This window comes from Ictalurus punctatus, chromosome 11 (assembly GCF_001660625.3).
Source record: "Ictalurus punctatus breed USDA103 chromosome 11, Coco_2.0, whole genome shotgun sequence".
Lineage (NCBI taxonomy): Eukaryota > Metazoa > Chordata > Actinopteri > Siluriformes > Ictaluridae > Ictalurus > Ictalurus punctatus.
In genome coordinates, this window is record NC_030426.2 from 17,695,347 (window position 1) to 17,722,817 (window position 27,471).

Consider the following 27,471-nt stretch of genomic DNA (forward strand, 5'->3'; position numbering starts at 1 on the left):
TTAACAGTTTTATATAGTCTTTATTTGTGGACAAATATGCTTCTTAAAATACATATTTTTGGAAGTACACAATGTTCTGTATACGAGTTATGGGCAGTGGCATATGCAGTTACTGATTAAAACAACAGGTAAGGCTTTGTTTAGACAAATGTTTAGTTCCCACTCCCCAGCTTGATTTCTGTCCACTAGTTATCCTGATCTTTCCAACTCAAATCAGAACTACATTCACAGACACGTATGCTACAAGTTCTGCAAATGATCACATGCTTCTAACTTAAATATATCATGCCTCATATTTACTGAGGAAAGAAAAAAGAAAAAAAGCATTCAAGTCTGCTTTCTCGACTGCTGCTGAAAATGGTTTATACAACAACATACAGTCTCTACAAAAATTACATTTGGAATAAATTATAGACAGGGTATTAGAACAAGCTTTCTTATAAATCTTCCAAAAATATTTCACCCCCTCTCTATAGTACAGAAACTGGGATGCTTCGGGCAGATTGTTTCAGTGGCAGGTCAGTTTTCTCTCAGCACTGGCATTATGCCCGGTGTGTTTATTTTCTCTCAGTGTTTCTCTCTGTAGTGTGCCTTCCATAACAAGGTATACAGGCAAGCGCTCGGAATGGTGCGTTTGCTCCGATTGTGTATCGTTATCACTGGCTTAATTTTTGAAACCCAAATTTTCTCACGTTAGTCATACCTGATTTTCAGCTGTTTCATAGCAGGGCACTATTCGCATACTTGTACTCGTTCACACACAGGGCAATTTAGCATAGCCAATCCAAATAGCAACAAGTTTTTTTGGAGGTAGGAGGAAAACAGTGGAAACCCACGTGGGCGCAGGGAGGAACATGACTTCAGGACCAACCCCGTGATCCTGGAGCCAAGAGGCAGCAATGATACCCACTGCACCATCATGATACCTCGCTTGGGAGCCCAGAGTAGCTTAATTTAAGAAAACATTTGAATTAGAAAGCCCCGTTTACGATTGGACACATTTGTGGTTTGATTCCTGTCTAGATAACTACAGTAACTTGATTTTCACTTGGAGTCCTTTGTGTGCGAAATCTTCTTCCACAGCAGTGTCTTCAGGTTGTTCAGGATGAGCGAGTGTTCCATCTCCATTTGCTCGGTGGCTCCTCTCAGGGCCATGCATGCATACAACTGCTTTTCCAACTCTTCCTTCACGTCCGGCGGTGCTCCGTGGAGCAGATAGTCCTTCAGCGCACCACACACTTTGGCCAGGTTTGGCTGAGTCACCTCGGTGGTGCAGCGGTGCTTCGTGAGGTCACAGGTGGTGTGGCAATCTACTCCATATAGACAATCGGTGTCAACTTCACACCGCTGCTCGCGCATCACTTTCTGGAAAGCAGCTTCAGGAACAATGCGCCTGGCGTCCAGCACCTTAAGGTCGTGGCGCTCGGTGTAACCGAAGCACGCTGCATTCACTTCACACATAAGGAAGCTGCCAAATGGCCCGTGGAAGATGTCTTCCACCAGTTCCAAGAGACCGATCGCAATTTTGGCCTTGCGAGGCCATGACGGCGTCACCCACTGATCCATACTCCTGCGCAGGCCTGCTGGAAGCCATAACTCCACAGCCCAGGGTAGGCTGAGGCCATAGAGTGGTGTGTATGGCACCTTCTCCACTACATACAGGTCTCCGCAGAAGCCCAGCAGCCTTGGAGTGTGTTCCCTCCCCTGCAGAATCACCGCCATCAAAAACTCGTTCAGCTGCAGTAGAGCCCAGGTTGAGCGTGCCTCTGCCAGAGAGATCTCACCATCCTTGTTGGCATCAGCCACACCGAGCACGAGCCCCACCAAGTCGTGCAGGTTGGCCTGATCGCCCACCTTCGCCTAAAGGCAGGGTAATGTGCATAGTTAATTATGAATATTGATAATTGTAGAACACCACAGTTACATGAATACATTGTTTAGCTGTTATACTAGATCACAGGTTCCAAACGGTGGTCCTGGAATACCCCTTGTCCTGTACATTTGAATGTTTTCACTGCTAATCAGCTAATTAACAGCCCTTCCTGAGGACAAGGGCTACTCCAGGACCACGGTTAGGAAACTGCTAGATGGTTACCTGCCATGTGTATACTGTACATACAAGCACACTAGATAAGCCTTCTCAACTCCAATCCCGAGGATGCTCTACGCTGTGCGGTTTGAAGCGTTTCTCCTGACAGTTGTTTACTCCCAACATGCCTGCTCTAATTGATCACAAATTTTCAAGCCTTTCTTGAGTGGGTATATGAGAGGTGACCGTAGATAAAACTTCACAGGACTGGGGTTGAGAACCCCCGTGCTCGATAACGTTAAATCAGTTATGCATTACAGAAGAAAGTGAAAAGAATCCTTCGGAATACTTCTTGATTAACCCTCACTTTCTGTTCACTACTTGGCATTGGATGTCCTGTTGGCATGGGCCATCTCTTTAGAATGACTAAAATATGCAGTATACTGTATATTATTTACACTTACATTTGCCCATTTGGCTGACGTGTTCATCAAAAGCAACTTGCAGTTCAGACGGGATTGAAATGTTCCGTATTTAGTTGTCTCAAATTCCCCTCCACAAGTGTATCTCATCACAGCTATCAATCTAAGAGGGTGAGGGCTACCATGTGATTCCACTGAGACACGCATGAAGCCACCACATTCGCTACCAACTGCTGCTCAGACAATATCAAAAGGGCATCTAAACACACTTAGAGGAGAGCAACAAGACATGGGCTCATAGATGCCTGTGACTGGCTAATGTCTCTCTGAATGACAAAGGAGATATTAATGCCATTCTTCCCAAGCATGGCTAATTATGCTCTTTTGGACTCTCTAGGAGTACTTGTGATTCCTCCATTAGAATTTTAAAGTACTTTGCTCTCACCTTTAGATGGCTCAGGACCATCTCTCTGAACTTCTCCACTGATGTGCCTTTAGTGGGCCTATTAAAGGCTGCAGATTCTCTCCGTGGTTCCAGCTCTGCTTCCAGGTCATAGTGAGGAACGTCCTCCATGTGGCATTTAATGATGCCCTCCAAATCTCCCCAGCTACCAGAATACACCTGGAACGTACACACACAATCTATTACAGCCCTACAGATCTACTAGGATTCTTTCATGCAGTCATTAGATAGAACAGCAGTCGTGGAGAAAATTTCAAAAGGACAGGCTGTTCTGTTACTCTGAAATTAGATGTGTCCAAAACAGGAGGCAATAGGCTACCTCAATGCTTTGCTGTCTCATAAGTCAGTTGTCTTTAAGCTTTGACAGCTACTGTATGAAGGTACCTGCAAGAAAATGTTTTGAGACAGGCACCACTATGTTGCTAGGCTACATACAGTATGCTAAAGGTCACCAAGTCTAAAGTTCGTTAGACGTGACGGAATAACGCGTCATTGGGGACAGAACAGATATTCGGTGCTTGAAATGAAACTTTAAGTCATTAATTGTTCAGTAACTGCTTTATGGTGGTCAAGGAAACGCTGGGCACAAGGGGTATTTCACCAGGATGGGATGCCACATGCACACATACATTCACATTCAGAAGCAATTTAGTATAGCCAATCCACCTATCAGCAAGTTTATAGAGAGTGGGAGGAAACCAGAGAACCTGGAGCAAACCCACATGCCACCTGTAAAATCTAATATTACAAATAACTTACTTGTCCACAAACTTCTCCCCCTCTTCCCACTGTTCAGCTGGGGGTTTTTTTACACACTGGATTGTTCACAGGATTATGGGATATGTAGGAATGCAAAGGATGGCATCAAAATGTTGCCAGATGAAGGTAACTCAGGAGGTTGTATTATGTGCAAATATTTGAATCTCAATAACGATGCCTTCCTGCCTTTGTCTTAAGGTTTTTAACATACAAGATGGTTGAATGATTCAGACTAAAAGCATGTGTGTGTGTGGAAATAAGTACCAATTAGATATTCTGACCTGGTTACTGGATTTGGCAGACAGGCATTTCCCAAAATACAGAGTCTCCTTCTCACATAAGCTGCTGCAGGCTGTACCATCGATCACCCCCTTCTGGAACTTATCACACTGAAATAAACACACACACACACACACACACACACACACACACACACACACACTTACACTTCACATCAGAGAAACACCACTGTTCTGCCTCTGCACTGTATATTCTGACAGGTTAAACTGTGTAGTCATGTTCCAGCAGATGGCTCCCTCGTCACGATTATCGCCTCTCGGAGGAGCTCAGATATGCTGGCCTTGGGTGTGAAATGTTGGGGCTGAACTCACAATAGAGTTTTTGCACTCATGTCCACGGCACAGCTCTGTATAGGAGGAGTACTGGACATATATCACCCAGCTTCCTACAAACACGGCCAGCCAGGAGAAGAACAGGTACTTCATGTGCAAGTAAGAGAACCGAGCCTAGGCACAAGACAGAAAGAAAGAGCAGAGAATACTATGAGATGGTCATACTAAACTGCCATTTTCAGTAAAGAAAAGAAATGAATAAATAAAATAATAAATCCACCCTGAATGATTAGAATATATATCGTTTAAAATGAACAGATGATTTTCACTGGCATCCAATATTTATTTTGTAATGTAATGTCAGAGTTGATTTATTTATTTTTTTTTTTTTTAAATTTAAACTTTCTTTGACATGTTGGTCTACTTTGTCTTTGGTAACAGTTTCCTGAATTACCCACAATGCCATTTGAGTACCTGCTGATAGTGATGCCAGTGCGAATTAGGACTTGCTCCATCTGTCTCGCACTACCTCATTTGTACACTCTGCGCAAACAGATAAAGCTCAAAAGCGTCAACGTTCCTGCTAATAACATGGTCAACACCATCGTGCTCGTCATCTCAGAATGTTCAGAGTCTAGAGTTTGCTGTCTCCGCAACTTCTCAAATGAATTTCTTTCTCTTATTTCCTCATTAATATGACGTTTAACCTGCTGGCAATCGGGAAGAGTAAGAAAAACTGACAGCCATCACAAGTTGGAAAATTTTGCAATTGTCCCCCTGTGACATCAGTGGCAGACAACTTCTCATATGAATAATTTATTTAAAAAAAAAAAAAAAAAAAAAAAGCAGCTTCAATCAACTAATTAGCACCAGAAATCACTAAATATATCAAATATTTCAATAGAAATGTATTTAATTCAGGTTTCAGGATGGAGTTTTCCTTCAAAGCCTAATCAGTAGTAGCTGCATAAACACAGTGAGACACCCAGCAAGCAGACGCATAAATATTAAGACATAATTGAAAAATAAGCACATTTTATAGTCATATTTCTGGGTACATTATTGCTATAGATAGCACCAGTGAAAATGTGCCATGAAATTTTTACTCGGATCTCACCTAAAATGCTGTGTAACAGAAATTAAACTCCAAGTCGGATTTCTGCAGGAAAAAAATAAACAACTATACAAAGAACAGCAAGTGCGTTGTACCCTACTGACAGAAGAAAAACAGAACCGAGATTCATTTGTTATTCTTGGACGTCAAGTCCAGATTTGATTGTGAGGAAACCGGTTATGAAGTGTTTCTCTGCTCTAACTATTGAGCCCTCAGTTTACAACACTGCAGTGAGAAGCATTTTAGAAAGCCGAATACAAACGAGAAGCTGGTGAGACAAAGCACTGAACATTTGGGAGCACATTTCCTTGAAGACATCTCTGTCTTCAGTGACCTGACACGTTCCTGTCTGAAAAACCAGATCCGACATTATCGCTCCTCCGGCACTGACAAGTGGAAAAGGGGCCTTGTAGTGCAGCACAACAGCTTCCAGCACTGATGACTATTATTAAGTATTATTGAGAGAGAGAGAGAGAGAGAGAGAGAGAGAGAGAGAGAAGTGAGAAGTGAGAGTGTGAGAGAGAGAGAGAGAGAGAGAGAGAAGTGAGTGAGAGAGAGAATGAGTGTGTGTGTAAGAGCGGTGGTAGAGCGGGTTGTCCACTAATCTTAGGGTTGGAGGTTCGGTTCCCGGCCCGCATGACTCCACATACTGAAGTGTCCTTGGGCAAGACACTGAACCCCAAGTTGCTCCCGATGGCAAGTTAGTGCCTTGCATGGCAGTAATGCTACCATTGGTGTGCAAATGTGTGTGAGAATGAGACACAGTGTAAAGCGCTTTGGATAACAGCGCTATATAAGTGCCACACACACACACACACACACACACACACACACACACACACACACACACACACACACACACACACACACACGCACAGAGAGAGAGTTATTTCCTGACAGAAATCGAGTGGTTTGGAGGAGTAAGAGGTAGGTCTCTACTCCAGTTGTTACTGTACTTAATCTTCGCCACCTGTGAGCCATGCCTGCACAATAAAACAGTTCTTGGCATAAAAGCACTCGCCTGCAGCAAGAGCAGAAAACAGCAGCGAACAACCTAATAAAGGTGACAGTGTTTTCCGACAGCATATTGAATAGACAGGATAACAGATGAGAGACAGAACAAGTTGTACTGAGGAGGTGAGAGTCGGGCTGTTACCAACAGATGTGAAGGTGATAACACTCAACATGATGCGAAAGCAGAAGGCTATATTCCTATTATAGTGTGCCATATGCCACAGAAATCTAAGGCCTCAATGATGTTAGCGTTATTGCAATATTTATAAAGGGGAATAAATTATTAACATCAATGCCTTTCTGAATGGACACCTCTAATTCTTAGAAAAAACTGAATATTAAAACCTGCCTCGTGCAACAAGAAAGCTGCACATTAAGTACTTAAGACTGCAGTAGGATCGATCATTATTTTAAAAATGCTATGAAATGGGATCCTTTCCGGGGAGTATTCCTGTCTCCGTCTCAGTGTTCCCGGGACAGGTTCGAGATCCACCACGACCGTGAACCAGCCATAAAGAGGTTACTGAAATGAACGAAAAATTACTTTTCACATTTCAGATTATATACACATCAGCATGCAGCTATAGTAAATTTATTATTTATAGAAAATTCATATTAAAGGAGGGTGCGGGGAAAAAAGATCGATCGTTGGCTTAATGGTTTCCATTAAACACTTGCTTATTCTTTCTTCAGTTACAGCTGTTAAAGATGAGAGACCTAAAATATCAGGACAGATTTTTTTTTGGTCCTGGTTCATCATCCAGTCATCAAAACCCTCATACTAGAAGAAGATTTGTCCACTTAATAAGCTTAACTTAAGCTTAACTTAAAATAAATAAATAAAAAATAATTGTCACAGAATAAGCAAATGTAACTGCAGATCAAAACAAACATGGTGTAAAATAGTTCGGCTACTTCACACAACGTCAAGGTTGTGTTTTCACGAGACGTCAGTGTTCTACCCACACTACAGGGTGAGGAGTCAGAAATACTGAACATGTTTTTAAAACTGGACTCGGAGTAGATCAGGTGTGTTAAGATCTTCACATCAAAAATACACCATAAATGCACAGCACAATTGATTCTAGGCCTTTCTATTTGGTTTAAGCACTTTGACTCAAGTCCAGGGCAAACATTTGTTATTATTACAGCTGCACTAAAATGATTGCACACTGTAAATGATCTCAGCATATACAAACATACATCATCACCGACGACACATTAAATTATGCTTACAGCAGAGGATTAGCAGACAAATCACAGACTTGAAGGAGCCTCTTTCATTCATTAGTTAATGATTATCTGTCCCGGGTTTGACAGTGATGTAGGTCTCCACGCTTGTGCTTTTTGCTTGTCTTAGCCGTATGCAAAGAGGTTGTAAATCAGGCCTCCAGCTTCTTAAAACATGTTGATAATGTATCCGCAGAAAAATCTTTTAAACATTTTAATCGGCCCTCTGTTTTAAGAGGTTGTGATTGAACTGCCACTACTTGATAATGAACTTATCTTGGAGACTGGAGAGTCTCCGTTCATGTTCTTGAATGATGCTCAAGCATTATAATTGAACATGCCAATGGGAAGTTGGCTGATTTGTGTTTTAATTAAGGCACTACGATGCCATTACAGAAGTGTTCAAGTCTCTATTAAAAACATCGCTTCATGCTATTACAAATAGGAGATGGTTTAAGAATATCATTGTGATAATGCCATGTTGGAGAGAAGTTAGTGTGGCAACAAAAAAACGTACAAATGGAGGGTTGAAGTTTGAAGACAAAGACAGAGGGGGAAGATTCATTCCAACACCTGAGTGCCAGGACAGAGACAAGACTTGATGCATGTAATTAGGAGGGCTGAGAATAAATACACAGTGTATCGTCCTTCCTCGTTTCCTTCACTGGCAGAATAGATCTAGCAGTCAGATTCAGTCCGTCAGTCTGTTAATTTAATCTAATCTCCCTCCCTTTTTCTTCCCCTTGTGGCTCCACTAATGACAGGCCATTGCTTCCTGTCTCCCCTGAGCACTCAGAGAGATGCTAATGTAGCCATCACTATTCCATCTTACTTTCCCCTTCTGCTCATTCACCTAAACCCCCATTAAGTATCTTTCTGCTTCCCCCCACTTCTCTCTCTCTGAATCACTTAGGCATGCTGACAGATATGGGTGGTCTGGCATCCTCTGCTCTCCTTCATTCTCCCACATAATCCAGTGTACTTGTCACTACAGGATTAACGTGTGGGAGAGTGTTGCAGAACTTTTCACCAGACGGTACGACATAGTACAGTTACCAATCCAAGTCCAGAATTATCCATACCCTAGTGTAGTGCATGCCCATGAAAGATGAAAGTAGTTAGCGTTCTCTGAAAATGGCAGGGTGGTGACATCATTTCCCACACGACACTATTGTTAACACAAAGGGAAAATAATCACAATTACCACCTTTCAACTGGGAAACCTCCAAAGGTGAAATTGTCATAGCACCACCCACTTTCATTAATTAATTCATTCATTTTCAGTAACCATTTTTCCTAGTCTTTGAGCCTATTCCAGGAACACAGGGTACAGGCTAGGACTATACACCCTTTATGGGACGCCAGCCCATTACAGTGCTCCATACTCGTACACATCTAGGGGCAATTTAGAGTCACCAATCCCCTGGCATCATATTGGAAAGTGGAAGGAAACTGGGAGCCCAGTGGAAACTCACATGCACACGGGGAGTACACAGACAGTAATCCGAGCTCAGGCTAGAACCATAACACTGGAGTTATGAGGTGGCAACACTACCTGCAGCACCACTATACTGTTGTTTACTGAAGTAATGGCCTGTGACGAGTTTGTGGTGACCGTCCTTGAACAATCAGTGGTGTACACTATTTCTAGTTTCACCCATATGTCTTTGTTCAGTACTCTCCTGGCAAGAAGGGCAACCGAATTCAACTTGGATATCTTGGCAATAAAAGTAACAACAAAGCAGGATACCACAGATTTGTTTCCATACTGTGACATACCACACTGTCTGGTAAACATGAGGTATTAGTGTGACGGTTTGAAAGAGGAGGAGATCTTCCAGCTCTGTTTATCAGAGAGATTCGCAGTGGCCTTGAAAAGGTCAAAATAACTGGAAAAAAAAAAAAAAAAAAAAAAAAAATCCCCATTGCTTTTAGATTGCACATAGTAATTCGACCCGATAAACTACTATCCTGTGACATTTCTATGAAGCGTGGCCTTACCCTGTATACAAATACCAGTGTTCTGGTGAAGCTAAAAGTGTAAAAATACTCAATCTTTTTGTGCTTAGCTTAATTTGTTTAATGAACATGAACAATAATTTAAAAAAAAAATAAAAATCAAGCAACATATATTCATAAAGCACATTTAAAAGAACAAGTGTGCTACATAAAATGTGCAATACAATAAAATAGTCATTTTCTTCAAGAAAATAAAATGCAAAAAATTTTCCTGAAGTACAGCCCCCTCTGAAAGTATTGGAACACCTAAGTCAATTCTATTGTTTTTGCTATACACTGAAGACATTTGGGTTTGAGATCAAATGTTGAATGAGACAATAGATCAATATTTCAGTTTTCATTTCCTGATATGTACATATAGCTGCGAAACAACTTGGAACATGGCTACCTTTTGTTTGAACCCAGCCCCCCGTGATCAAAAATATTGGAACATGCGACTGATAGGCGTTTCTTGCTGCCAAGGTGTGTCCTGTTAGATTGATTGTTTAAAGAATTCATAGTTCTGAAAGTCTTTTATTGGTTTGAGACCTAGGTTTCATCTGTGAAGACTGCATTTGTTGTTAAAAAGGATAAAACAAAAATGAAGAACAGAGAGTGGTCTATGAGAGGAAAAGCAAGCCATGTTGAAGCTGAGAAAAGAGAGAAAATTGAGTCATTGCACAAGGATTGGGCATAGCAATACAGCGATTTGGCTATAATTACAGCCCAAGTCTAATGGGATATGCCTCCATCAGCTTTCCACACCTGGATTCTGATACACTATATGGCCAAAAGTATGTGGACACCTGACCATTACACCCATATGCTGACCAACTCCAAACTGTTCCCACAAAGTTAGCGTTAGGATTTCCCTTTACCGGAACTAAGAGATCCAAACCGGTTTCATCATGACAATGATCTAGTAGAAAGCATTCCCAGATGAGTGGCGGTTATTATAACAGCAAAGGGGGGCACCAACTCCGTGTTAACGGCATGGTTTTGGAATGGGCACTTACAGGTGTGATAGTCAGGTGTCCACTTACTTTTAGCCACACAGTGTATTTTTTCCCCCATTCTTTTTGGCAAAATTGCTCAAGCTCTGTTATACAGGATGGAGACCAATGGTTAACAGCAAGTGTCAAGTCTTACAATAGATTCTCAATCAGACTGAGATTTGGGCTTTGACTGGGCCATTCGAACATATTCAGGTTCTTGCTTTTGAACCACTCCAGTGTAGCATTGGCAGCATGATTAAAGCCATTGTCCTGTTGGAAGGTGAACCTCTACCCCAGGCCCATGTCTCTGCAAAAGGTTTTCTTCAAGGATTGTCCTGTATTCAGCTATAATCAGTTTACCAGTCCCTGCTGAAAAATAGGTCAAGTGACACTTGACACTAATTGCCACATGTGCACTCCATTCAACTAATTACAAGATATCTAAAGGCAACTAATTGCAACAGAGCTAATTTTGAGTTTTCACACCTATAGGGGTTAATTATGTATTATTTACAAGAAAAAAAGGTAAATTTTTGTAAAAATTTGTAAATCAGTTTTGCAAAGTATGTTTATGTCTGCACCAACTTTAATATTATGGGCTAGATCATGTAGATTCATACATATATCCCAGTTAAGCCCTTGTAACAGTACAAAATTAGCCACACTGGATGTCCTTAATCACGGTACCAAACATAGTTAGACCAAAAACCAAACTACAGGAGGTTAACCTTAATAGCTTTAAGCCACTTGGGTTGACTGATTGCTCTCTGGTGTTTTGAGTGTTACCATGGCAACGCTCACTTAATTAGAGGAATAAGTTCTCTGTTCCATGTTGTGTTCTTGCTGGTCAGTGAATAAATGTGTATCGAAAGTGCTGCTCTCCCGCTGCAGAGTATTTACCGCGGCCACACTGAGAGGAAAAAAAAAAGAAAAGAAAAAAAACACTGTTGGGCAGATTTTTTTCTATTAATTGTAAAAGCCAGGGCCAAATAGAGAAAAGCAAAAAAACATTCATAATAGTGCTGGAAGTATAGTAGAGTGTAAGTGAATTTGAGCCAAGCACACTTTGTATTACAACTTCAACAACACAAAAACCTCCATCAAGCTCTTTCAGATGATGCTCTGCTGGGACATTTAGATGGAAATACACAAACTGTAGATAAAACTGAATTAACTTCACTCAACCCTGTAATTCCTTACATTTATATAGCACTTTTCTAGACACTCAAAGCCGTTAGTACTAGATTTCCAGTATTTTACAGAAAGTGGCTCAAGAGTTTGATTCAGAGGAAATGCATACACATTTTCAAGTCATTAAGAAAGGTTATTACATTAAGCTTCAAATAATTTGGACACGACAGGAACAGGGTATACAATGCCAAGGATATCTGACAGTTTTACAGTTGAGGAAATACACTACAGGTGAATTGGGTAAGTTTTTTAAAACTGTATAGTAAATTCTTTATCTGTCAATTTCTGGTATTTCTACAAGCATTTTTTAGGTACTGACTAAGTAAATACACATATTTCCAAAAATCTAGTTATTTTATGTTGTTAGAATAAAAATGTTTATTTCACTGTGAAGACACTCAAGAAAAAGTGTTTTACAGAGAGGAAAGATCAATCCATCAATATCATTTTGTACTGGTTAATCAATAGAATAGCATGCAATGTTAAAAAATATTTTAATAAAAATTTAGTTAAATTTAGTAAATCAACAATAACCAACATTTTAGGAAAATCCTCTGCAATATCCTTCTAAATATGGAGGAGAACGAACATGTAAAATTTCATGAATGCATGTGGTCTAGATACAGAGGTTTTTGGTTCAGAATATTAAAAATATTTATTTTGAGAAAATGGTTTTAAAAATACCAATGTAGTTTGATGCATTTACACTCTAGTTAGTCAGATTTATATGGTTTATATATACACGAAATTGATATCTATACCATAATGACACAAACTGACTAACGAGGAAACAAGCTTTTTAAAAAAATGTTCCATATATTTAATAATATATAGAAAATAAGAGAATTTTTCCATAATAAAACTGTTAAATGCTAAACTTCAATGTTCAAATGTTACAAAATTCAATATTGTCCTCTTTGAAAATGTAAGCAGATACCCTGATATACCAAAAACTGTAATGTAAAGGTTGCATTCATACTGTGAATTTTTCCTATTCCATTTTTCCACTGCCAAATGCAAATAGGTTTATTTTTTTTAGATTTTAACATACAGTATATCTGATGAATTTTTTTTATAGCATTAGATAAGCTGGTTTAATACAATTATTTTATTCATATTTAGAAGAAACCTATCCCAGGAACACTGGGCACAAGGCAAGAGAACTGCAACCCTGGATGAGATGTCAGTCCATTAGATAGCACCATACACATACATACACACACTTATTCACACCTAGGGCTAATTTACTGTAGCTTTCTCTATGTAAACCTAGAGTGAACCGGAGAACCGAGAGAAAATCCACACAAACATTGGGAGAACATGCGAAACTCCATGCAAACAGTAACCCAAACCCAGTATTAAACCAGACACCCTGGAGCTGAGAGATGGTGATACTGTGCCACCATGGTTTAATAATAATGATGCAACTTTGTTGAATACCTTGCATTCTGAACATGAACAGAAGCAACAGATCTTGCCTTGGCCATTGCTTTAAGTCTTTACAATAATTTTCAACATGTAAAACATATTGTGTGCTGGCATTAACATTATGGGATAAATACCTTGTTATTTTTAGAGCACTGCTGCTTCCCAAGATCCTTATTCAGTGGTGTGAACACTGCAACTGTGTTCAACTTAAACGTTATGATTAAATTTAAAAAAAAAAAAAAAATTTTATTTGTGATAAGTCTTCAAGAAACAATTTGCAGGCATGCATTTGCCAGTAATGAAATCTCACGAACACTATTTAAAAAAATATTTTTTAAAATAATGATCGGTGGTGTTAAACTCTAAGGACATGCTGTCATGGCGTAAATACTTCCCACACTATATCGATCCTTGAGTGGTCAATCAAGCAGCATCCATCTCCAGACCATTATAGGTGTAACATTACAAAAATAGTGCACAAAAGCAATACATAGGCTACGTGACCTATTCCATTAATGTGTGGAGAATTTAACTTCATCCCTGCTAATGTGGATTGTTTATCTTTAGGGTAGTGGTGTTCAAGACTGAAGAAGAGCTAATCAATGACAGGTTATTGATCTGAGGTTGTTCATTCTGCTTTTCATTAATAGAAGCAAGAGAGAAGAGGCGAGGCTGTAACGGCACAGATACTTCCAGACCTCACTGCACCTCAAAGGCTTATATCCATCACTTTTAATGAAACTGTGTGAAAGATTTAGAGGACATCTACTGACCAAATGCCAAGCCTACAGACTTTGGGGTTCTATAGGATTTACTCGTCATTTTAATTGTACTCCAGCAGCACAACTAATAATACATTGGCATTGCTTGGCAAACTGTAATCCTACATTGGCACTGAAAGATTTTATTTCTCTCCATTTACAACAAACATATTTTCCCCCCTCAATTAACAAGAAATGCACTACCCTCAGCATTCATATTTGAATACTGAACTTTGACACCAACAGTTGCAAGACTTACTAGCAGATCCTGTGATGAAATTGTGGGATTCTTGGAGACTTTTTCGAATCAGGTGGTCTGAATTAGGCTGAATTTACTGAGACGGCCAGACCTGCATAAATCGGCAGTCGTTTGAAATCTGCGCCACTTGTAGATTATTTTCCTTACAGTGGAATGACGCATTTCAAATAATTGGGAGAGCTTTTTAAATCCATTGCCAGACTCATAGGCATCCACAACCTTTTTTCTGAAGGCCTTACAGAACTCTTAAGATCTTGGCAAGACGACAGCACAAACATCAATAGGAAAGGGAACACCAGACACTACATATGAGAGGGGTATAATCAAGACCCTTTCCACCTGCACTCCCTTAGCAGGTTTTGATCACTGGTACCCAATCTTGATCACCTGATTTTAATTTTATGGATTAGAAGTTGTGATAAACGTAGGGGTGAAATTACTGTTTCCATATGACTGATCTGTTTTTTTATTCATTTAAATTGTGAAAATTACTACAAAATGTCAATTTTGTCATTTCATAGAATGTATCGACTTTATTAATAGGCACTGTTTCAAAGAGGATCAACTGTTTGCTTGTCCAAATATGTAAAATTATACATACATACATACATACATTTTTTTCCCCCATGGGGTGTACTTATTTTTTTCACATGACTGTATACATCCAAAAACAAGTTTTTGGAAGTCTTTTATTGAGGCTCCTACATTTTGATAAACTAGTGTGCCGCTGCCCTTTAACACTGGCCAAACTCAGACACAGAGCATGAAGCCTAGCACAGTCACTAGATTCTGTTCGTCAATCAGACTGCAATCTTCAAGGTTCTGAAGCTTGTGACCAGGAAAGTGTAAAAATGTCAGACACTTTGTGTTAACTGTCAGCTGAGACAAGGCTAAACGGAATCTCTTTGATTCATAAATATGAAACAAACTTATTATGGTCACATGATTAATAGCAACACTCTGGATGGATGAAAGTGTGTTAAACTACCAGGGTTAAAATGTTAAGATGGCTTACTTATATCATTTGGCAGAGGATAAAATGGGCTACAAGCCGCATACCAGAATGATGCTCAGGACAGGTGGGCCTTTAAGGTGATGTTTAGGACCACCCAGGTAAGATGGTTGATTTCTAACCAAAGCATACTGATTTATATATTTTGCTTATATTTTAAATAAACATATGATTATACTGATGGTCTGATGTCTACTTTAGCCAATTAACACATTCCTTTTAAACCAAATGCTGATAATGTTGCAGTCAGCTCCATAAGTATTTTGACAGTGACACCATTTTTTTTTTTTAAATTTTGCCTCTGTACACCACCACAATGGATTTGAAATGAAGCATTCAAGAAGTGTAGACTTTCAGCTTTAATTCAAGGGGTTTAACAATTATTTTATAGATTATTTTTAATACTTATATCTAAGTCCTTTGTGGTCAATGACTGCCTGAAATCTAGAACCCAGAGACATCAGCAAATGCTGTGTTTCTTCCCTTGAGATGCTTTGCCCCAGGAGTTTACTGCAGCCGCCATCAGTTGCTGCTTGTTTGCGGATCTTCCTTCAGTTTTGTCTGTATTCTACAATTTGTATTACAATCTCTCTAAAAAAAATTTGCATACATATACACCTCTTCTTTCCGTTTGTGTTTGTAGATGCTGATATATGTCCCTTTTAAATGATACCCTACTGTTGAAAGCTTAAAGACTAGTTGTGATCAATTCTACACTATATACGTATTTTAAGATAAGAAGGCTTAAGAGAGTGCTAATAGCTTCCTTCATACTGTTGCTCAATTACACAACATAGGGGCCCACTCACAGTTTTCCAGGTCCAGCCATCAGTTACTTTTTCAGCTATGTACTGAAGAATTAAATCACATTAATGTTTTTAAAAAAAAAAAAAAAAAAAAAAAAAAAAAGACAAGACATATGGTGTGGGGATGCTTTGCTGCTTCAGGGCCTGGGCATATAATTGAGGACATGAATTCTGCTCTCTACCAGAAAATCCTAAATGAGAATCTCCGGTCTTCAGTCTGTAAGTTGAACCTCAAGTGCAACTGGGTTATGCAGCAAGACAATGATCCAAAGCACAGGAGTTAAGTCCTAGTCCTGTAAGTAAGTGGAAGGCTGATCTCCAGGAAGTGTTTGGTTGCAGTTATTGCTGCTAAAGGTGGCACAACCAGAATATAAGTTTAAGGGGCAATTAGTTTTTCACATGAGTGACAGGTGTTTGAGAACTTTTTTCAACTTTTAAAAAATAAATAAATAAATAAATAAATAAATAAATAGTTTGCGTTTATTCAGGTTGCATTTGCTTTATATTGTATTTCGTTTGAAGATCTAATGCTATTTAGTATGAGATCTACACAAAAACATAATTTTTTTAAAAGGATAAGCTAACCAAGCACTCATCAGGTCATAATTTTATTCATGAAACATTTAGTCCTCGAGATAAGCAATATCTCAAATTAAGATCCTTTATGCTCTTATTAAAAAGGTCCTATGTACAAAAAACAAACAAACAAAAAACACCTTTATATGGACTTCCATAGTTTTTTCTGTATTTACATCCCAACTTATAAATTTGTCCACTAGTTATGGAGACTAGGTATGTTTTTTTGTTTTTTAATTCAAGCTACATCTGAATATCACATGCTTTAAATACAAGGATTTGTATTCTTGCATGTTAAAAAGCCACATGGCACTGAGAAGGAAGTAATCCCTGAGGAGATTTGCATACATCATTTAAACAACAATCCTTGCTGATTTGCAGTTAAGCTAAAAATGGCTTGTTTGGGTTGACAGCAACACAGGAAGACCAACATCCTGATAGACTCTCAGACACACACTGTGCTCTGGGACTGTAATCTACCCCCTGTGGGCCACAAGTCACACAGTTTTTCCACTCAGCTCTCTCGATGACTGGAGTGGGATTTCAGAAATGCGTCACACTGCAGGTATGTACCATCTAGCAGGCCGTTGCATTTGCTTTTCATTCGCAATATCTTCCGCTACTGGGAGAGATATGAAAAGAAAGAAGTATTGCATTCATATTCGCTTTTGCCTCCTCCTTATCAGCCATACATAATTCATGTTCATAAAGTGATTCCTCTGTGCCCTCTCCCTAATGGCCCCCTCCTCATCAGAGTGATGAACGATCGAACGATAGCCAAAGAAACAGGAGGAATGATGGAGGAAAAGAGAGGCGATGAACGAGTAAGAGCAAAACAGTATAAAAGCAGAAATGCAGTGGGACTGCTTTCTGTAAATATGAAAGGAAACATGGGGGTTCTCAGAGTGTGCTAGGATCCATATATTTGTGAGAAAATGAGAAAGATAAAGATGGGTCCGGATTTGAGAGAGATAATTGCCGATTGTGTGACATATTAGCGAAACACAAATAACCGCGCGGCAATAACAATAATTAGCTTCTTTGCTCTGCACCCTTTGCTTCATACACAATCCGAATGGTGCAATTTGCCATAAAAGGGGGGGTGGGGGTCATATTTCCTTTGGGAAGGAGATGCACTGAATGGGACATGCTCTTATCTTGCACTGTGAAATGTAATGACTCAATTTGCTTCCCAGATGGATGCCTTGCAAATAATTGTGGTTGCAGAAGGCTGTGTCAGAACAACTTGTAGGCAAAAATAACATACAACATCCTTGCCTTCCCACAGTGGTGGTACCATCTTGTGCTTGAAGCAAAAAGCATACACAAAGTGATTATATGATAAACAAAATTATTCTCTACATTTTTTTTTTAAGAAAGAAAGATTTAAAGATTTCCCAGCAATGTTGCCAGATCTATGTGACAAAACTAGCCCAACATCCATTGAAGTCTACACTATATGGCCTGCACATACTATATGGCCAAGTATGTGAACACTTGACCATCACAGCCATATCTGGGCCTTTCCTAAACTGTTGCTACAAACTTTGAAGGACAAAATCGTATAGGATGTCTTTGTAGGCTGTACATTACAATTTCCCTTCGCTGAAACTAAGACCCAAACTTTTCCAGCATGACAATGCCCCTGTGCACAAAGCGAGCTCCATTAAGACATAGTTTGCCAAGGTTGGCATGAAGAACTTGGATGGCCTTAACACAGCCCTGACCTCATGAACTAGAACACAAATGTGCACCAGGTCTCCGCACCCAAAATCAGTGACCTGGCCTCACTAATGTCCTTGTGACTGAATGGGCAAATCCTCACAGCCACACTCCAACATCTAGTGGAAAGGCTTCCCAGAAGAGTGGACGTTATAACTCCTGTACCAGACAATAAGATATCACCCATCTCTCATGTGAAGGGCGTTAGGGGGGTGTCGTCTATAATGACTGACAAGAGACCAACGCACATGTAAACAAACCATCCGGACCTTCTCAGAAAGCAGGTTTCCAAGCTGGGTTATTTTTTCAGCTTCGTAATACACTTGTTCTGAGACAATGACTTAAACTATTAATTAAAAAAAAAGCTTTTTACACAATTTTCCACATTATTCCTACTAGTAAGAAATTAGAAATATTGACTATTGCACCTTTAAGTCCGTAGTCACGAGTGAGGTCTACATACTGATGCACAAAATTTCAGACAAAAACAAAAACCTGCAGCAGCAAGTTCAAAGTATCCCAATTCCATGGGAAATCTGCAGAGTTGGCAACCCTGTATCACAGCATGCCTGTGCCTCTTTCTCCTCCCAGGAGATGCGCTTGTTGATGGAGATGTCACATAGGCAGCATGGGCCACTAGGTAGTCTGATTAATCTCGTCTCAGACAACCAGCAATCATCCGACCCAGCCTTCCCACTGGCGAAATTCCAACACGACAGCATCCGCCTACAAAGTGGAACCTGGTCGGGATGTGAAACTTCCCACACAAAACAACCCCTAGAGATCAACATATACATAACAAGCATCTCCCACAAGTATCCCAATGTACAGTACAATACATTCATTTCTTTTCAGATGAAAAGAAAATGTTTTGTTAGCAGAGTGCTCTCTTGCTCAGATCATATAGATTTATTTCTGCTAAAGCTACAAGCAAAAGGTTTAGGTCTTTGTATTATGTCTGAACAGGTGTTGAATTGTTTATCCTATCCGTGTTATGACTGATCAGTGAAATCGTTGCTATTACCTAGATTATGTATTTGCATTGTAGCTGCAGTATAACATTTCTAACTGCCCAGTCTGTGCAACCTCGTTTAGTTTGTGACACAGTTCCCTGTGCTCTGAAAGCTCAGTTCTCAATTCTCATGGGCAAAGAAAAAAAGGAGGCTGGACGACTGGCAAAGCCTGTAGCCCAAAGCAGTGTTAAAATAAGGCTCCCATTCAGAGAGTGGCCCTGAACTAATAAGAGACTAGCATGAGCCTGGTGTTTTTACCACGTTAACCAACCTAAAACTCTACACATAAGTAAAGTCTGAATAATGGGTGAATTCCTCTGCATGGACAAAAAAAACCCCTAAAAAGTATAAAGTGCTACAAAGACATTTTTTATAGAATACAAACCATTAAAATGTGAATATTGAAACAAACCATACAAAAATTGAGGTCATTTAATTTTTTCTGTCTATTTCCACTATATGTTTGCTTTATGCTGCTAGGTGCCAAAGGCTTATTTCAGCTCTAAATAAATAAATAAATAAATAAATAAATAAAATTCTGATCTGCTGCCAACATTTCCTCTAAGCAGGACTTAAATCAACTTCATACGGCACTATAAATTCACTCTCTGCATTTTGTGTCATGTTGCATCAACAACGCATGACATTTGGTGCATAACTTAAAGAATTTCCCAGTCAGCTATAATAAGAAATCGAAAAATACGTAGATCAGTAGAAGAATTTATAGATCCTTGGGTCTAGAAAGCCCTTTGAGATTTGGACTTGTCTGGACTGGAGAACATGTACCTGCTTCCTGATTTGTGCTTTGAAAGCAAGTCCTCTGCCCTTCCTACATGGCTGACTGCTTAAGAGTAATTTATTTATCTTGTCCAGAGTCACTTAAACAGAGACCTGAACGTCCCTAGAGGAGACGTGAAACGTTAAGAGAAATGTGAATATAAACCTGTCACAGAAGAGTTGATTTCCTCCCAGTGGTAAACAAAAACGGCAGCTAGAAGACTGAAACAGAATCAAGATTGTGGGCTCCATTTTACATACAGCCATCTTTCTGTACAACATTACAATCAATCCATTGTAAACCATACATGCTGCAGGCTAACTTGGTTCCTAGACATTTCCATATTATGAGCTTTCCAAAATCTTGCCCCAGTCCCCCAAAATGATACAAATATACATAGCCAAGGAAACACTTAGAACTTGTATAGTCCTACCTAATACACTGATGTTGCCCTTGATTGTAAACATCTTCGGGGAAAATCTTGATGTGGGCCAGGAATAAATATTAATATGTACTCGATAACAGTATTTCAGTGGTAGCTGGTCATGATATTAACTGATCAGACAAGAGATGTTCAATTAAACTATTAGGTTTGAGCAATGCATTATATCATGATGTCTCATCGATTGCATATTAGGAATGATGTGAGGAAAACTATTACACACACACACACACACACACACACACACACACACACACACACACACACACACACACACACACACACACACACACACACACACACACACACACACACACACACACACACACACACACACACACACACACACACACAAAGGAAGATACTACCCGCTAGTGCGAGTGTTTCAAGCTCTCAATGCTATTGTGCTTCATCCCACGTTTCCTCTGAATACCAAACATGGTGAACAGAAAATTGTAACACTTTCATTCAAACCAAAAAGCACTAAACCTATGGTTCGGTCGTCTGTCCTTTTGTGGAATTTGTACTTTGATTGGACAATGTGTGTTTAATATAACTACTTTCAGTTTCTCCTTAAAAAAAAAAAAAAATTAAAAATGGTGGAAATTAAATCTACTATCTTGACATGACAGTCACTGATAGGCTGAATGAATCTCCCACCTGGGCTATGCAAAATCGGTTCTTCATATCATCCTGCTACCAAGAAGCCTGGAACAACCACCAAGCCAGTTTCCTTAGAAAACTGCACAAGAGTGCATCTAAGAGAACTTATTCTGTTTTAAATGCAAAGACTACATTTTTACTGGTTGTTTCACTGTTCGCTATATTGATGACTCAAGTAATTATTCGGATACTTGGAAGCTTGAAAAGTCATGCAATTTTATTATCTTTGAAGGAATACTCACTTTACAGAATTTCTGTAGCTCTACCTAAAATTGCACAGTACTGTATGTACAGGGTGTATGTTGTACATTGTTGTATAGGTTGAATATAGGTTGTAATATAGGTGCTCATTGAATTCGCTTGCTCTAATTTGACAAGACAGAGTCCTGTGTACAGGGTACATTTATGGAATAAATAGATTTTGATCCATAATCTCACCAGACAGAAGCACGTCATCCAAGCAGGCCGTGAAGGCTTTTTTAGCTTCCACCTTGCTCCCATTAAGAGTAAAGTGGGCCAGAAAAAGCCCATTCCCAGGAAACTACTGTCTCTTTCATTGACTTTGAGACATCACTGCTCAAACACTAGGTCATGACATAAATTTAAGATAAGAGGAAATAAGAAATCAACAACACATCCATGGATGACTATGGCGGACATGCTGAAAGAACTGCGTCCTCAGACTCCACTGACTGAGATTGGTACAGCAAACATTGATATAAAAATGAACTTTTCCTTTGCCTTTGTTTATTACAATACACATAACAGGCTGTAGTCTATTCTGAACTTATCTGGAGCCCTACTTCTTCTGAAGACTGAACACTGTCGGGGTTGAAAGTAACAGCCATCTGATCACCCCTTTAAACCACTGTAGGATAAGAGCTTACCTATGCTGGCGCCAGATCCTGACACACTTCTACTGCTGTGGCTCCTCACACTCCGATTTATGATTCTGATGCTCTACTACTGCTTGGAGCTTTCTGTCCTTATGCTTAAACCGCTGCTGCTGCGGATGGTCCCACATGGATTCTCTGAAATATCTGCACTTCCCAAAAACATCAACCTCACAGTCTGCTTGAACGAATGCTCTGATAAGATAGACCAGCAGGTTTGTTACTGTCATGCAAGGGGTCTGAAGTGCTTGACAGTAGTAGCTGTGCAGATAAACTGGACCTCACCGAGAAAGAAAATAGCGATGCGTTTTAATTTAAGCTTAATTAGTTAGGCTCATTTTCCCATACAAACAAAGGGTATGTAATGTGTGTGTATTATACCACAATGTGTATGTTAACAGATGTTTGGATGCTACACAGGAAACTACCAGAAGAAACTCACTAATTCCCAATTACTGTTACCAATACAAATCACACACTATTGTTTTACACATCACAGGCCTTTTCAATGTCCAGGAAATTCATATAATCCACTTTTACTTCCACCCCAACAAAAATCAGTACAAGATCAACACTGTAGTTGTTGAAGGAATATTACAGAGCAACTTCTATGGCTTGGATCACTCCATAAAAACTGCAGACATATAAAATCATGGGCAATTAAATTTAACATTGCAGTGAATATTGTTAAATATCATGATTAATGCAAGGTGTTCCAACTTGAGATATAGGCAAGATCATTTCAAGGTCATCCTGTTCCTAATTACTGCAAAAAACAATGTCTTTCTAAATTCTCCCCATTAAAAAATTCTCCCCATTCCCCCGTGTTTGAAATTGTGACGCACCTTGCCTTAACTAATATAGTAATTATTTTTTACTTCAGTTCCTACCCTTTCCTGTAATGAAAGTCTTTCTATTTTAGTACAGAGACTAGTTAATAATTATCTATGGGAATGGTTGCGCAGGGTCACGGCACGTTTTGGGTGCGAGGTCTTTTAAAAGTGGTTGCAAATGTAGCCATTGGTGTCTCCATGGGTTACGTTCAAACTGTTTTAATAAAAACAAGGTTCGCATTAGTAACAACAATATTTCTTTGTCAATCAGTCAAGCACAATTTATGGTATTTAAAGAACAGAAGAAAATTACCAGAATTTAAGATTATACAATCCCAATTCTGAAAAAGTTGGGACAGTATGGAAAATGCTAATAAAAACAAAGAGGAAGTATTTGTGAATGTGCTTTGACTTGTATTTAAACAAGAAAACGTATTTGATGTTTTACCTAATCAACTGCAATTTTTTTTTTTTTTTTTTTAAGATAAACGTTTATTTTGAAATTGATGCATGCAACCTGTTCCAAAAAAGTTGGGACGGGGCAATTTAGGACTAATAGCGACGTGACAAGTTGAAATAAGAAGGTGATGTGAAACAGGTGAGGCAATCGTCTAATCACAGTTTATAAGGAGCCTCCAAAAAAGGCCTAGTCCATCGAGAGCAAGGATGGGTCGAGGCTCGCCAATCTACCAACAGATGCGTCAGCGAATATACCAACACTTTAAGAACAACATTGCCCAAGTCAAATCGGTAGGATTTTGGGCATTTCACCTTCTCCAGTGCACAATATAATTAAAAGATTCAAAGAATCCGGTCAAATCTCAGTGCGTAAAGGACAATGTCAAAAACCACTTCTGAGTGCACGTGATCTCCAATCCCTCAGACGTCACGGTCTTAAAAACCAGCATGAGTCTGTAAATTCATTATTTTCATGTCCTTGTTGCATGCACAACACAGTAAACGTGACACCTCATAATTCATGTTACGCGAAGTGGAGATGTTATCCTTTGACCCAGATGCTATCATGTCTGATGGTAAAGTCAGTGTAAGGGTGGGAATGTTCTTCAAAATTCCTTCTTCTACGCTCATTTTACCCTCATGTCACAATTTGGCTGCAGTTTTCATGGAGTGACCCAGTTATATTACTGTTGTCTTCCCCCCCTTGGGCAAACCGCTATTGTGTCACCAGCTGCCAAACACTGATATAACCACAAGCAACAAAAATCTAAAAACAAGAATAAATGTGTACTTGAATGTTACTGCAATTTTAACAAAACTAGGAAAAGTGCTGTTAAAATGACATTTAATCATTTTTGATTAAAAATGACATTTAATCATTTTTAACATGTGTGCACTTGTCATGGCTCCAGAAAATGAACGCAATGGTACACGTTTGCATAATGTGTCTGATATTTAGACAGCTGGATTGTGTTCAGAATATTACTGTGTTCAGGGTGTCTGCAGACTCTTTCCACTGGATAAATCCAGATCCAAGCTAAAAAAAACAAACAAACAAACAAAAAAAATTTAAACAAAAAAAAAAAAAAAAAAAAAAAAAACCCCAACAGCAACAACAAAAATTGTTGCCCATGTCACCTTTAGGAAAGCAAAGTAAAATCTACTCTGGAAAACAATGTGTGCACCAAGAATTAAAAACAGTCCTAAAGCAGTGTGGATGTAGCGCTCCATAAGCCCTACAGATGTGTGTGCAGCAACTTCGCAAAAGCTGCGTTAATACAACTCTTTGTATTTTTCTGTACTCAGCAGAACCCATTACTGAAAATCTCCTCTGACAAATTTCTGTCATTTACAGTAAGACATTGTCTGATTTTTCATTGTCTGATTGTCAGTTTTCTATCTGAGCTGTTGGACAACTAAGCATGTTATCAGACAAATAGACAAAGAGTGAAGGAGGTTTTAAAAAAATAATTTGTTTAATCAAATAAGCTGTGTCTCCAGCTCAAGGTGATCGTGTTACTCACAACATTTCCTGGAAGATTTGCTGATAAAGGAGCACTGTTTAAATGCTTTAAATGACTCAGACCTGATCAAAATAAAACAGTGTGATGCATTTAGAAGTCATTTTCACTGCTTGGCCTGAAAAGCTACTCAAACACAGGTGAGCTGGTCAAACTGGTAGTCATCTTTGTCAGTTGGTAAGTGCTGGTAGAAAGGAAACAGGTTTCTGAATTTCCTCTACAAATGTTAAATCCTTGACAAGTTATTTTTGTTTGTATTTTTTGTAAGTCAATAACCAACAGGAGGTGGCTTAGTGGTTAGTATGTTTGCCTCGTACCTCCAGGGTTGGGGGTTAGGGTTGCCTCTGCCTTGTGTGCACAGAGTTTACATGTTCTCTTCGTCCTCTGGGTACTCAGGTCTCCTCCCCCAGTCCAAAGACATGCATTGTAGGCTTATAGGCATTTCCACACTGTCAACTGTGAACGGGTGGGTGAATGTGTGTGATTGTGCCCTGCGATAAGTTGACACCCTGTCCAGCGTATCCCCCACCTTGTGCCCAGAGTTCCCTGGGAAAGGCTCCAGGCTCACCTTGAGCCTGTGTAGGATAAGCGGTGTGGGAAATGGATGAATGAAACCAAACAGCAAGGCAATTAGACAAGGATTGATCAAGTGAGTCAAGGAAAAGGAAGCTGGAGAAAATGAGCAGATCAGCCTGAGCTTTGACAGCTGGTAACTGGTCAGATGAAGCTGGATTTTTCAGCTGGGTGGTGCTGCTCTTTAACTCCCACCGACTCCAGTCAGTTCTGCCTGACTGTAACTTTGGTCTGTTGGTCTGAATTCACTCAATCCTCTCAGAGAATGAGTGAAGAATTAGCATTAGTGTACAGTATAAGCTTGCCGGCTTCACTAACCAGGATGGACGGGGTTGAAGAATAACCAAGATAGACACTTTGTTGATTAAATAAGCTGCGTATCTAGTTCATGGTAACATTGCAGTACAAGATTTAAGTACTCAACTCAATTTTTTATAAAAAATATACTTTGGTAAAGGAACATTACTCTAGACTCAGGTATGATCAGAATTGAAATAAGATATAAATATAAATGAAATAAGAGTCAGACTATGTCTTTGTTACTCCGCTCCTCAATTTCATTGATGTTGCTCTTGCTGTTTATGTGACAGGATATTACTGGATGCTATAAAAGCAGAGCGAAAACTGATCTGTTTGTTTGTGTACATCCGCGGTTCAGTATTGATATATATATGAGAGAGAGAGAGAGAGAGAGAGAGAGAGAGAGAGAGAGAGAGAGAGCGCATTAGACTGTAGGTAATTAAAAAGAAAAGAGCTGCTAATGAAGCTGTCACTCGTGTAAAACATGCTACAGCAGCACGGTGGGATATTCTAAGTCTTTTCTTGAACTCGTTTTTCACAGCATTTCAAAGAAGGCAAAGGGAAATATTGATAAACGAGCTAGCTAGCTATAAAGTCAGTATTATCCATCAGCGCTGTTGCTACAGCAACGGCGCGTGCGCAGGGCTCGAGGACGTGCTTTAGCGACGTAGCAACCTCAGTTTGGTGACAGCTCATCTCCTATCTTGGGTGAGCCGGCTATGGGGGTTTAAAAAAAATAAAACCAGCGAGCTAAATTAACGTTTATTTTATGTTCTATAGAAAATAAAAACGCATCTAAAACGGTTGTGAGAGAAGGTGAGTCGCAGCACGGAGGACCAGGGAGCCGAGGAAAGTTTCGACATGAGAAGATAAACCTGTACTAATTACACTGTGAAATCGAGTAAAAATGGTGCAGAAGGAATTTTAATCCCCTCAGAAAGCACCGCTGGTGCAGACGATGAACGGTTCCTACCTGTATGTAGATGTGCTTCCTCAGCCAAATCCACGGAATCACATTCCTCGCCATGACTTAAACAGCTCATTTCACAATACTAACCTGTTCCCCCCACCACCAAAAAAAAAACACCAATAATAAATGGTTATTTATTACAATGTTACAAACACCCGGAAAGCTTCTTTTTTTAATACATGCAGGTGAATTAATGAGAGTGAGAGCACTTACTGAACTGGAGTCCCTCATACCGCCGAGACACCGTGTGTGTGTGAGTGTGTTTCACATTTTACCGCTAGATGAGGCTAAATACTCTCAGCCAGGCTTCACCAAACCAAACTGAGCTGTTAAAAGCCAGCCCAGGGCATGTGGTCCTGCTCAGCCTCTGAGCAAACATGTTAAACTGGCCTGCGGTTATATCACCGCTGCATTAGCCTAGCATTCATTTACTCCTATTTAAGACCAAATGTTTAAACAATATCACCTCAGGCATAAAGTTTATAATTAACGCTCAGCTAGTTCATCAGGCACACTGAGGGGCAGCTGGTACAAACAGGCTTATGGGAAGCCAAACAACTCAAAAGCTCGTCCAAACTAGTGATGTGTCGTTCATGAACGATCCGTTTCCATTTTGAACGAATTTTTCATTTGAGTCGGGAACAATGAGTTGTCTCAGAGAGGGATGTGTTCATTT

General features: G+C 39.5%; 1 protein-coding gene across 2 annotated transcripts; it reads right to left on the reverse strand.

Annotated features, from left to right (window-relative positions):
- Nucleotides 1-27,198, reverse strand: dipk1ab (divergent protein kinase domain 1Ab). Of its 2 annotated transcripts, none has more exons than XM_017480165.3 (6): nucleotides 27,009-27,198; nucleotides 26,799-26,882; nucleotides 4,285-4,419; nucleotides 3,955-4,062; nucleotides 2,897-3,073; nucleotides 1-1,860 (listed from the first exon to the last, which is right to left on the reverse strand). In XM_017480165.3, exons 2-6 carry the CDS (start codon nucleotides 26,850-26,852, stop codon nucleotides 1,045-1,047), a joined length of 1,290 nt encoding a protein of 429 aa, XP_017335654.1. In that variant the 5' UTR covers nucleotides 26,853-26,882; nucleotides 27,009-27,198; the 3' UTR covers nucleotides 1-1,044. The 2 variants fall into 2 exon arrangements, with proteins under 2 accessions (XP_017335654.1, XP_053539788.1); XM_053683813.1 differs by having other exon boundaries at nucleotides 26,799-26,896; nucleotides 27,007-27,198.
- Between the last annotated feature and the right edge of the window lie 273 nt (nucleotides 27,199-27,471).